General features: G+C 37.0%; 1 protein-coding gene across 2 annotated transcripts; it reads right to left on the minus strand.

The window, feature by feature from the left end:
- On the minus strand, positions 1–12,010 carry LOC131316191 (GDSL esterase/lipase At5g45920-like). Of its 2 annotated transcripts, none has more exons than XM_058345488.1 (5): positions 11,606–12,010; positions 10,645–10,863; positions 1,838–1,905; positions 1,318–1,482; positions 1–404 (listed from the first exon to the last, which is right to left on the minus strand). In XM_058345488.1, exons 1-5 carry the CDS (start codon positions 11,708–11,710, stop codon positions 245–247), a joined length of 717 nt encoding a protein of 238 aa, XP_058201471.1. In that variant the 5' UTR covers positions 11,711–12,010; the 3' UTR covers positions 1–244. The 2 variants fall into 2 exon arrangements, with proteins under 2 accessions (XP_058201471.1, XP_058201470.1); XM_058345487.1 differs by having other exon boundaries at positions 1,838–1,923; positions 11,606–11,997.
- Positions 12,011–13,948: the final 1,938 nt, after the last annotated feature.

A 13,948-nucleotide genomic window follows, 5' to 3' on the forward strand; every position in this document is an offset into this window, starting at 1 on the left:
TTTAAAAAAAACAAAAGAGTAATTTTTTTAAAATCACATATCATGACGAGTAATGATGGCGTCCCCATAATGTTGGAATCCAAAAGAGGGAAATAGTTTTTGGGACGGGGGAGTATCAGTTTGAAGAACACAACAATGTTCACAAAAAGGACATGCCCAAAAATATAACCAAGTTCAGATGTGGTAATTCAAATCACATACTAATTCTGATTTGGAAAGAGGTAGAAGATCATCTCCTATGAGTTCAATACTCAAAAGCATTAACTGGGTCATTATAATCGATCTGGTCGAAGCGTGGGAGATCTACCGGTAGAGTTTCCAGACTCAAGCCAGCCTCCCTCAGTTTCGCAATTACTTCCTCAAAAACAATCCTGTTGCCGCCTTGAGTTAGGTGCAAACCGTCACTGCATTGGAAATAGTACAAAAACATTATCCTCCAATACATTATTTATGAAGCATGGATATTGATACAAGATACAGCTATGGTACTATACAAGTAACAGGGATAGGACAATACGAGGAAGTCTAAAAACAAGAATACGGGTACAGTCGTACAACTAAGAACGTTAAAATAAAAAGTACTGCTTTCATATGGTGGGAGTCATTGGTTCAAGTAGGTAGAACTTAATAGATACCAAAGGCTATCTAATAAATTTTTCTATTCGCCTTCTTATTTTATTAATCTTTTTTCCATTTTTCTTTTTGTTTTCCGGAGTATTAAGGATTCCACTTGATAGCATTTCAATTTTTTCTTTCATTTAATTGGAACTTCAGATTTCATAATCAATTCCTTTTTCTTCGAAGTCGGAATCTTCTTTTTTCCAGTTGATTCTTTCTTCTTCCAAGTTGGTTTTTTCTTCTTCGAAGTCGGTTTCTTCTTCTCGGAAGTTGGTTTCTTCTTTTTGGAAATAGGTTTTTTCTTCTTGTAAATAGGTTTCTTCTTCTAAAATCAGATTCCGCTTGATTGCATTAAAATTTTCTAGTCTTTTCCTTCTTCTTGAAGTAGGTTTATTCTTTTTCGAAGTCAGTTTATTCTTCTTCGAAATTGATTTCGTCTTCATCGAACTGGATCCTCAAAAAAAGTCAGTTTTTCAATCTTAAAAGGCATTTTTGTTCCCTCCACTGTCCTTGGGATAAAATTGTATGGTCAGCAAATAGTTCAAACGCATAACCGCATCATGTCACTTATCTTCTAGATACGGGTGACACAACCGCCCGGAGGCCCTGGGAACAGCCCAGCCCAGGTCCTAAGTGGGTAACACAACAACAATGGCAGACTGTAAAAAGTTGCAAGAAAATAACGCAAAGAGTGAAGACCTCAAATAAGCTTTTTGCCAGCCGGGAACTTCCTGCATTTTGGTCCAAAGATCAACCACTAGGATTCCACATTGTCTAGCGATGGCCACACAAGCTTTTGCGTAAGCACCAGCTGCCTCATTAGTCCTCTCAGGCAACCCTGATGCGTTTTCAACATAAGGATGCCTACATTGGTTTGGGAAACAATAAATTCAGTTCCTACGGTTGCAAACCAAATCTTAGGAAAATGAAAGATGTCATGTATGAATACAGAAGTTTAAAAGGTGCAAAAGCATATGATCATACGGAAAATGATATTCTTGAAGAAATCTTATGCATCGCACTCAATTAGAATGATGTGGTAATGGCATTTTGAGTTGTATCCCACTTCGATTGATCTTAAAGTTTGATATATAAGACTCAAACATCTCAAATCATTTGTATAAGTTTTCAGTTGAAAGTTTCTATTTATATGTCATTACTCAAACCATGTAGAAAAACAAGTTCAAGAAATGCAGTAATGTGCATCGAAGCAATTTACAGAAGTCGCCCATCTTCATCGATAGGAGGAGGAGTGATGAGGATGATATTAGTTCCGGGCCACCGCTTCTGAAATCCAACAAAGATCTATGAATAAGCAAAAAGCATTGTAATGAAAAGAAAAAAAAAATTGTTAATAAAAAAATAATAGTAGTTTGAAGGACAGAAAAAAACGGACTTCCAAACATTAACAAACCGAAGGTGGTTCGTTTAGTGACAGTACTTCAACAGACAACTTATTTGCAATCATTAACCAAGAAAAGCTCAGGGTAGTACAAAAATACAAGTGGTGATTCTGTGCAATTTGCAAATTGCAATATGGACAATAAGATCAGTTAAATACACTATTTGAAGGACCAAGCATATGAGATATCTCGAAAGTGGGTATTCAATTCACTGAATAAGCAAAAGGAGAGAAATATCCATAATATTACTATTGTCATCCTTTGGAAGAAGGGCGGTCAGCGATCTGTGCTCCTATTCAAATTGTCAAGGAATTGTGGGCTTCCAGGTAAAACCGGGATAGCCAAAATCTACAGCAAGTATTTATTTAGGCTTCAAGTATTTACAACATATCATTGCTAGAGACAAGCAGATACAGCCATGCACGAGCACTACCAGTTACTACTAACAAAATTTAGAGACAAGCATATCGATATAAAAACAGACCAGAAAACCACTCTACTTTCCACAGATACATTCCAACTGAACAACTCTGCTACCCCATCATTTGCCTTAGTTAAATAGATATTCTAGACAGACTTGCGTATTTCACTTTTTAATACATAATACAATTTAATAGGATCAGAAAAGGATGCGACGGTGTAAGGAAATAAGAGGATCAATACAACTCCACATGATCTGAAAGCTCTACAAAATGTTCAAGATTTAGTTAAACTGCCCCCCTGATGCAAAACCATATAATACAGTGAACTCAAATAATTCAACGAATAGTCATATAGTCATGCACAGTGTAAATGTAAGGTTCATCCCGAACCATTACATAAGACATCAAAACAACTGCTTCCAAATCATTGACATGACTCCATTTATGTGCAGACATACCTAGATTTTTGCTGCAGCATTAGATGGCTTTTCTAACGGGATCTCATTTGAATTTTCAGTTTGCTATTAGTTTGTGAAAAAGGACATGAATTTAGCGAGTTTAGTGAATAATATGGGCCTTGATAGAATAGAATGACGAAAAAGGATTCATGCAGCCAACCCAACAAATGGGACACCAGTCTCATTATTAGTTTGATCAGGCACTTTTGACATTCTGTCTAACAGTTTAACATATGTATCTACAGTATCAAAAGTGAAATTAGAAAAGGAGAGATCTATAGACACTTGCAGCCTACAAGTGCGTTCATGCGCAAAAGAGAAATGTCACAACCCATGTGCAATGTGGTGCAAGGTCCTTAATGACAAGGACCGGGGCTTATAATATAGAGCACCTGTCTATATTATAATTTAGTAGCAATACCACGAACAAGAATGGCTTAGTGGCAAACAACAAAAGCAACAAATGGACCTCAATGCCTTTCATAGGCATCAACTATTCCTTTAATGGATCCTCGAGGGACCACTTATGCAATATAACTAGTGCAGGATTGCTTTACTGGTCCATATCCTCCCAACTTTGTTGACCACGAAATACATCATATTGAAATAGACACATCAACACACACACACACACACACACACATCGATATATATATATATATATATATATATATATATATATATATATATATATATATATATGGGCGGTTTTGGGGACAACTAATTAGACACCTAAAAAAACACCTCATAGTTTCCGATCAAATTTTGATAATCCGAGCTGCTCAATGCAATCAGAACGTGATTTTAAGGATATCTGCGAGAAACAAGAAAAAAAATATGACCAAGAAGGTCTTGATCTGAGCAATTTTTAGCTCAGAGTTAATGAATGGTTCAATTAAAAACTATACAAAACAAGCACTTTCCGATCATATTTTTTACTAATTTCTTGCGGGCACCTTTAAAATCACATTCTGCACACATTGAACGGATCGGATCATAAAAATTTGATTAGGAACTATGAGATTGAGATTTGGTGTGTTTTTTTAAATGTTAAATTGGTTGTCTGCGGAACCGCCCCGTATATATATATATAGTTCAGATCTGATCAGGACGTCCTAACCGGAGCTTAGGTCCGGATTGCTCCCACAACCGTTGGATTGTGTTTAGTTCGCGTGAACAAACTATCCGTGCATCCAGACCATCAAAAACACAATCCAACGGCTGTGATCGTGGTCCGGACCTAAGCTCCGGTCAGGACGTCCTGACTAGATCCGTACTATATATATATATATATATAATCTCTTCCGGTAAGGACCTTAAGATAAAGGACCTTATATGCAGACCTCCCCATTTCTCACCTTTCCCGATCGGATTTCGATGATCCAAGCCGCTCAATGTGATCAGAACGTGATTTTAGGGGGTACCCGTGAGAAATCGTCAAAAAAAATGATCAGAAAGGGCTTGATTTGAGCAGTTTTTTTTCAAACCGTTTAATAAAAACTGTTTGGAACTGTTCAGATGAAGCCCTTTCTGGCCATTTTTTTTTTTTACGATTTCTCACGAGGACCCTTAAAATCACGTTCTGATCACATTGAACGGCTCGGATCATCGAAATTCGATCGGGATCAATGAGGTCCTTATAAGAAGGGTACTCATATATATATATATATATATATATATATATATATATATATATATATATATATGTGTGTGTGTGTGTGTGTGTGTGTGTGTGTGTATTGATGTATATATGTATATATATACAGAGTCAGGTTCCGGTGAGGGATCCCGCATTTTATTAAAATGCGGGACTCCCCTTCCCGATTGAATTTCGATCATCCGAGCCGCTCAAAGTGATCAGAACGTGATTTTAAGGGTACCCGCGTAAAATCAGCAAAAAAAATGACCAGGAAGGGCTTCATCCGAGCAGTTTTCATTGAACGGTTAAAAAAAAACTGCTCGGATGAAGCCCTTTCCAGTCATTTTTTTTGCTCATTTCTCGCGGAGACCCTTAAAATCACGTTCTGCACACATTGAACGGTTCGGATTTTCAAAATTTGATCAGGAAATGAAAGTCCCGCATTTTAACAAAGTGAGGGATCCCTCACTTGATCCGTGGTGTGTGTGTGTGTGTATATATATATATATATGTATGTATATATATATATGTATGTATATATACACACTCACAGTCCCCTTCTACTAAGGGATCCCTCATTTTGTTAAAATGCGGACTTTTGATTTCCGGATCATATTATGATGATCAAAACCGTTCAACTTGTTTAGAACATGTTTAAAAGAGTACTCTTAAAAGGGTACTCACAAAAAATCAACTCAAAATATGGTCGGGAAGTGCTTGATCCAAACAGTTTTTCTTAAAGCTTGATAGGAATTGTGCTATGTAACAAATGTTTGGATCAAGCACTTCCCGGTTACATTTTGAGAAAATTTCATTCGGGTACCCTTAAAAATATGTTTTAAACAAGTTAATGGTTTGAATCATCAAAATATGACCCGAAAGGCTCCAAACAACGAGGTCCTCATTTAGTGACATTTGAATCAATCTTGTCTTGAATTCTCATTTGTTGCTGATGAGCTTGAAGTGGCTAATTTCCAAGGATAGAGTGTAGTGGTGTTGTTATGATGTGAATGTAAGTTCTTGACTATATAAAACTTGTTGATTGGCTAAGGGTTTGAATGTCATAAATATTGGTCCTTTTCCCACTTCATGTAGAATAAGAGTTTGTTTTTTCCGAGTACTTATTTCAAGTTATCGTTATCAATTTTCGCATTTTTATCTCATGCCCAAATACTGGAAAAACCATATATTCTCATACACTATCTCGACACAGAGACCGTTCCACGTTTACTATGCTACCAGCCCTTTCTTCTATATGAAAGGGCCGGTAGCATAGTAAATGTGGGTAGGTTTATTCATGCCTGTGCGCATTTTTGTTGCGAGGTGTCTTGTATTTGATGTAGTCTCATAATACTATAGAAGGCCTCTTATGGGCTCCAAGGAATGTAGTGCAGAGTATGGTTTTAAAGGCATGTATGATGTAATTTTTGAGTAGCGTTTTGGTAACAGATTGTAGTAGACGGAGGCTATGTAAGAGTTGAGACTAGTGATATATATTATCAGTGCTTTATAGGATCGAGCCATGTTGGAATGAGGCTCTAGTCCAGTCCCCTTCCACTGAGTGATCCCTCAACTTGCTAAGTTAAGGACCTCCCATTTTTCAATCGAATTTTGATGATCCGAACAGCCTCCGTCTCAACTCTCGCACAGCCTCCGTCTACTACAATCTATTACCAAAATGCTACTAAAAAATTACATCATACATGCCTTAAGAACCCTACTATGCACTACAGTCCTCGGAGCCCATAAGAGGCCTTCTATAGTATTATGAGACTACATCAAATACAAGACACCTCACAACAAAAATGCGCACAGGCATGAGTAAACCTGCCTAGTAAAGTGGAACGGTCTCTGTGTCGAGATAGTGTATGAGAATATATGGTTTTTCCAGTATTTGGGCATCAGATAAAGATGAGAAAATTGATAACGATAACCTGAAATAGGTACTCGGAAAAAACAAAATCTGATTCTACATGAAGTGGGAAAAGGACCAATATATACGGCATTAAAAACATTAAGCCAGTCGACTAGTATTATATAGTCAAGAACTTAGTAGCACGAAGCGGGAGCGGGTGCGGGTGCGGGGGAGCAGAGGCACCTAGAAGCTCCTAAGGTTGGGAGCGCCTAAGGAGCGTGTATAGATTTCATGTAAATACGTATATAAAGTATCTTTAAATACTTAACCATTGAAGGAAAAGTGATAACTTATGAGAATTTTCACGATCTTAAAGGGTACTTATAGGAAGTTAGATATTTTCAATTTGCAAAACTTCTTGAGTGATAAAATTTTCGTATTTTTATTTCCACAATGGCATAACAGAGTATGAGAAATAGTTGCCTTAACAACCCAATAAGTTCCCATCTTAGTTGGGAGCAAGCTCCAGTCAAGCTTCCATCTTGGGAGCGCCGATTCGAGCTCCCGTCTTGGGAGCGCACCCATTTTAGAAGGATCCTGCTACTAAGGTCAAGAACTTACATTTACATCATGACAACAACACTACACTCTATCCTTGGAAATTAGCGACTTCAAGCTCATTAGCAACAAAAGTTACAAAACAAATGAGAATCCAAGACAAAATTGATTCAAATGTCACTAAATGACATGCGAAGGAAATGATTGTTCCCCAAAATTACGGCTGAGTAACCAACTTTTTACAGATCACCACAGCAGGTTGGAAAAGCAGGCGGCAGGCCCCACCATGCCCAATGCCGGGCTGCCGCATCAATCCATTTCGGACCGAATTTAGTCCAAATAACAGTGCCTTGAGTGCATAAACCCTTCAAGTCTACAAGGTAGAAATTATGAAAGAACCACAGCAATTTCTCTGCAATGATGGTTACTATAATTGCAATGTGCAACTGCAAGGGTGGGCATGGAGTGCTCACAAATGAGCAAAGGAGAAAGAAAAAGAAAAACAGTGGGCACACAAACACACATCCATTCAGAGACATGATGGCAGTGATTAGCACGGACCCACAATGAGTCAATGACAAATGATGAAAAGAGAAACTTCAAAGCCTAGAGTCTCATAAAAATTACAAATTGAAACTACTTTGAGTAATCCATTAACATACATCTACAAGTTTTTATATATTCATTCCATGCATGTAAAGTCTCTAATAGTATTTAGTTTTTTTTTCTTCTGTGGCAAGTAACATTATAAAGATTGAAGTGACCTAAAGAAGAGGAATACTTTATGTTTAAGTAACCAATCCTCCACATAGGTAGCTCTATGAATCTCTCCCACTTTGTTCAACTGAAACTTACATTTGAATCAACAATCCACCTAAAGATGAGCATCTAATAAACTATGTTGGTGACTCACAACCAACTGTCATAAAGTGATGTGCATCTCATTTGATGCAATCCCTCACCTGCAGGAGGGCTAATGAAAATAATAGAAGTTAACTTTGCACCACCCATTGCACAATGCAGCTGAAAATATAGAAATGATTACCCATGTAGCAACAACATTGGGCCTCTCAAATTTCACAGTTCTATTGGAAAATAAATTAACAGAAGTGCAACCCCTGAGTCAAACTGATTCAATCCCATACAAACTTTGTTGACCCATTCATCTGCTGACGACACTTGTACAGCCTTGTATACACATACATGACATACAGGAAGAATATCGGACAAATTTTCTATTCTTGATTAATGAAGTTTGACATGATTTATGTAAGCCATGCCTAAATGAGTAAGTTATGGCAATAGGATTAAACTAAGTGCATGCTTAGCTGCCATCTAAGTCTTAACTATGCTTGCTATACTTAATAACTCAGGTAACATTAGTAGAATCCATACGTAGTACAGGAACTTTGTGAGCAGAGTTGAGGCCTGTGAGCTCGTGGTTAGCTCACGTGTGTTGCCAGCTTTTGATGTTATAAGACTATAAGATTCTGAGCACATTATGCTAATCAATGCCCATGTGTCTGAGACTATGAAGTAGTGATGATTTTGACACGTAATTTTAGGCTCCAATTCAATTGGTCACAAACTATTTCGCACAACTAGAATAATTTCACCGCAATTTGTTTTCTATTTATAAGTCTAAAGAGAGGTAAAAGGGAAATGACACAATAAAACATTGAATTTAAACATAGACAATTTGATATTGAGTCTTGAGAACTGAACTGATAAAAGGTATCATCCCAAATTCTTAACAGTCCTCTTGCTTGAAAACTTTGAAATTAGGCCACAAGATCCTCTGTGGACCGTACCAATTTTTAGTGTACCGGTGTTCACTAACCATTGGATTAAATGAATCTAAATACATGGGAATCTTCAAACACAATCCAAAGACCAAAAAATGTGAATCAAGATCATGACACTCAGGTAATGTAAAACAGGACCCACCACGTTATCGCTTGGCAATCCAATCCGATCCAAGCTGTTCGTCTTGTAAGTCTAAATGTGTTCAAGATCTATGCAATCAAGTTGATCGAACATCGTTAACAGTTTGATCAATCATCAAATAGTATCTGTTATAAGAGAAATGGGCGATTAGTCAGTGACCATCCATTTCTCTTGTGTCATTTATGCTTCGTGTTGGTTGATTCAGATGTTGGACCAATGTGATTTTTAGTATGACTGTTCAGATGTTATATCAATATCAATGTGATTTTTAGTATGACCGATGAACCACTAAAGCCTACATGTATAAGCAGCTTGGGTCGTCAAGTGAAATCGAGGTCTATTCCATTACAAGTCATTGGTCACACGACATGACAGGATTGACACAGAAATAAACCATCCAACTAGGATACACCAAAAAAACCCGTACAGGGATCTTTTGAGTTTCAAAATATAGATTCCACTGAACAAATAACCGAAAAAAATATTCCACATACCAAATTCCATACCTACTACAGAAATAATCTAATTAAAAACCCGAATAATGAAAAATGAGATACTGCTTCAAAGCTTTCTTTTTTTCTTTTTTCTTACAACTGATTCAAAGCTAGTCTATTTTGAGTGCAGGGGACAGTTGAGAATTGCAGGGGCAGTGCGGCAAACGTAAAACACACACACACACATCTATATACCAAAACTATTAAAAAGAGAATACCCTCTTGGTGTGAACGTCAATTTTGAGGCTAACTCACACTTTTTGTTCAAAATTACCCCTTCTAAACATAAAAAAGGGGTTTTTTTTTTTTGTTTTCTCTTCAGAATTACCCTTTTATAACTACCTAAAGAACCACCAAGTGGGGCTAACTCAGTTGGCCAGAACTCTTGCATCTCACTGGGAGTTTGGGAGTTCTAACCATTAGGCTTGGTTATCTCGTGGACTCTCACAACTGATGTAATTTATACTTGTACTTTATAAATGATTACATGATCTCTTCCATTAATTGAAAAAAAAAAAAGAAACTACCTTACGAAAGTGCCAAGAAGAGAAAAAATAGAAGAAGGTCCAGTCCAATTATTTTCATGTCCAGTACGGTTCAGTTTTCGGCCATTGTGGGCCACGATCGGAATCCTTCATTTTGTAGAGCTCTTCGAGTATGCTATTCACGCAAAAAATTAGCATGGTTAAACATAGATATGTAGAAAAACGAAATATATTTGTACAAGAAAAAAAGAGCAATTATGAGTTTCAATTTATTTTTTGTCATCGCATTTTCGTAAGCATGGCCAAACATCGATAGGTACACACACAAAATTAGCATAGTCAAACATCGATAGGTACAAAAAAAAAAAAGGGGGGCAATTATGAGTTTCAATTTATTTTTTGTCATCGCATTTTCGTGTACAAATCTATTTCGTTTATGTACTTATCGATGTTCAATCAAGATAATTTTCTGCGTAGATGACATAACGAGCTCTAAAAAAAAAAAACAATTCCAACGGCCCAAAACTGGATCGGACTGGACATGAATATAACTGGACTGGACCTTCCTCCGAAAAAAACTACCACCACAAATTTCTTCTTCCCTCTTTTCTACTTTACATCTCATAGTTTGTATAATCCCAACTCAAGATTTTGTTTGGAAACATATTTCGCATCGACATAATTTGCACACGCATCGCAATATGGGTGTGTATACACACAGAGAGAGAGAGAGAGAGAGAGAGAGAGAGAGAGAGTCGGGGTTACCTTGAGGAAGGAAACAATGGAGGAGAGGTTATTCTTATACTCATCAATGGGCACGTGTTGGAAGGCGCCGGATCTATCGGGAAGGCAAGCATCGTTTGCTCCGAAAAATACTGTCACGGCCACCGGCGCCTCCTTCTCCGGCGGAGGAAACACCTTGTCCAACGCCCTTAGGGCCCACCTTGTATTGTACCCACTATACCCCCTTACCACAACATCCACCTAATCATCACAACACCGTAACCACCACCACCACCCAAAAAAAAAAACCCATCCCAAATTAAATACCCTGATGATAAATCGATCTAAAATTACAAGAAACAGTGAAAACAGAACAATTTGGAGAAACACAAAAGTTCTACATTATTTGGTTGCAACTTTAATGAACAATTTTTTTTTCACGGACTTTAATGAACAATTCAATGAATCACATCTTTATTCGGGCATTTATTCCAAGTCATTTTTTTTTTTTTAAAAAGAAAGAATTTAAAAAGACTTAATAGTATTTTTTGCAGTCATATCATATATACAATGAAATGAAATTATATGACAAATTTTCCGGTCTTTTCAGTTGTACACAAAATTCTTATCAAGCACGTTTTGCAATCAGTCAACCAAACGAATTTATATTTTGGCGACAAACCACCTTGAGAGAGATTATATAGATCCTTAAACAGGAACCCTCAAACTTGGGAAACTGGAGTGAAAAATTCCCAAACATAAGCCCCCCATAATACATAAGCGCACACACCAAGGTTAGAGATAAAGGTAGTCACGATCGTATTAGTATCGAGATTTCGGAAGTCCGATGCCCTTCTTTATCTACGTATTGACCTATACGGTCCGGCCGGCCAATACACGGCCTGGCCTTATCACTGGTGTTAATATACAGTATTTTCTGATTCCGCAATTAAAAACCCAGTTATGCACACATGTAGGAGTATATACAGTTGTATTGTCTTACCGTGCGTGAGAAGTGGTGAACAAGAGAGGCGCCCCAACCACCATCAGCGAACGAGAATGACTCTTCCGTGATTGAATCACCGAAGAGATAAATCTTTGGTCTCATTTCTTTCGATCTGATCAAAACAGGAGATTTTTCTTCAGCTTATTATGGAATGCAAAATGAAACCAGCAAATCCTGAAACTCTTTGCTGTACTGCTGTTACGTACAATAGCTAACTGCTATTCATAAAAGCTGCACCAAATGCATATAACTGCTCCGCCGGCTCACTCAATTACAAACCCAGAAACGGAGGATTAAAAAATCAAGAGAGAAAAAGAGAGAGAGAGAGATTTTTTTTTTTTTTTTGATGAGAGAGAGAGAGAGAGATTGGTTACTTGATTTTGGCTTTTGGGCGCTCTCTTTGGTTCTCCAACCACTGCAATTTTATTTTATTCAAGTCCCAATGGTCCCATTCGGCTTTCAAGAAGTACTGCTAAAAGTCCGTTTCAAAAAACAAATAATAACTTATTTCGTGTCCAATAATAAGGGTTGTTTAAAAAAAATAAAAAGGTAGTACTTATTTTTTCAGAATTTACATAGGTACCAATGGGCGCCGGAGAGGGAAATCGTAGCGATGGCCTCGCCGGGCCATCTCCGGCTACCGGACGGCCGATCTGAGCCGTCCAAAAATTCTATAAAAAAAAACCTAAAGGGCTTACAAGAGAAGTAACGGCATCCGAGATGTGTAGGGTGCTTGATCCGAACACCCATTTTCCGTGTAGGGTGCTTGATCATATATACACGGAAAAGGGGTGCTCGGATCAAGCACCCTACACACCTCGGATGCCGTTGATTCTCACGATCGCCCCCTCTTTTTTTTTTTATAGAATTTTTGGACGGCTCGGATTGGCCATCCGGTGGCCGGAGACGGCCCCGCGCGGCCGCCGGTACGATTTCCCTCCGCCAACGCCCATTTTCATAGCAACAGTCTTATTTTTTGTATAAGGCATCAAGCTCAAAAATCATATCATGTGTTTACGCAAATAATTTTCCTACCACTATAGATCTTGTTTGATAGATCTCATTGAGATTTTTAAAACGGTGAAAAAAAAATTTCATTTACATTATTTTTGAGTTTGAAAATGTGAAAGGAATTTTTTATTTGAGTTTTGTAAAATGGCCCTTCTTATTTTTGAATGAGAAGTGGCAAAATAAGTACTTATTTTTTAAGAAGGTTTTCGGAACGGAGCCTAACTCCATTTAACATTGAGAGTTCCACTTTATCTTTCATGCCATTTTTTAAATAAAAAAATCAACTACTTTCGTGCATAATTTTTTAAATTTTTTCGCACGGTATTAAAGATCTGGATTAGTACTTTAATTTAGTGCAAAAAAATTCCAAAAATTATACAAAGAAATAGTTGATTTTTTTATTTGAAAAATGACATGACTTTTCGTGATAGACTATTAATATGAAATTGATGGAGTAGCATTTACTACCATTTGACTTTGAAGTAGTAAATTGCCTGTATAATTCTTGTATCAGCTTAGCAAAAAGAAAATTGCATGAATAATTAAGGAAAAATTATTATGTGGTTTTGACCAATCGTTATGTTATTATTATATCTAAGGGTCCAATTGGATGCGAGATTAGTTTTGGGGTATTATTTATAAAGGGATGATAAGATAAGAGAGGGTATTATTTATGGAGGAGGATAAAATAAGAGGGTTTGGATGGTAAAAAAAACAAGGGGTATTAATTATAAGAGTCCAGCTACTGGTACAGAAAAATTGGTGCAGATTTTGTACAGATTTTTTTGTGGGTCCCATTACGGGTCCCACACAAATGATCCAAGCTGATCATTAAATGTAAAATAGTTTTTCAAGGGCTCCTTCAAAAATTCAGCTCAATCCACTACTTATAGGTGTTCAGTCCAATCATCTAATTTTTCATTTAAATTTTAGGATATGAAAAAGTTAGATGATTAGATCGAATATCTATAAGTATCGGATTGAGCTGAATTTTTGCGAGGGCCCTTTTACATTTAGTGAACTGCTCGGATCATTTGTATGAAATCCGTAGTGGGCCCCACAAAAAATCTATGTACAAAATTTGTACCAATTTTTCTGTACCCATAGACTTTCTATAATTATAACCACCTCAGAACCCATCCATAAGTAATCCCCCAAAGGGGTCTAGGGGGTATTAAATCGGAGAAATTTTTACCTCTAAGTACAGAATAGTGTCACTTAATTCTCATTAAGGAGAGATGAAATACTTAGGGTGCGTTTGGTAATATTTTCAGTTTTCAGTTTTTTGTTTCTAAGAAACTAGATGTAGAATTAGGTTTATATTTTTAT

Source organism: Rhododendron vialii, chromosome 2a, assembly GCF_030253575.1.
Source record: "Rhododendron vialii isolate Sample 1 chromosome 2a, ASM3025357v1".
NCBI lineage: Eukaryota > Viridiplantae > Streptophyta > Magnoliopsida > Ericales > Ericaceae > Rhododendron > Rhododendron vialii.

Coding starts and splice junctions, on each gene's coding strand:
- LOC131316191 (XM_058345487.1), bottom strand. CDS start 11,710: ATGAGACCAAAGATTTATCTCTTCGGTGATTCAATCACGGAAGAGTCA. Junction 1,924..10,644: donor CCATTGTTTCCTTCCTCAAG/GTAACCCCGACT, acceptor GCTTATTCATAG/ATCTTTGTTGGATTTCAGAA. Junction 1,483..1,837: donor GATGAAGATGGGCGACTTCT/GTAAATTGCTTC, acceptor AAACCAATGTAG/GCATCCTTATGTTGAAAACG.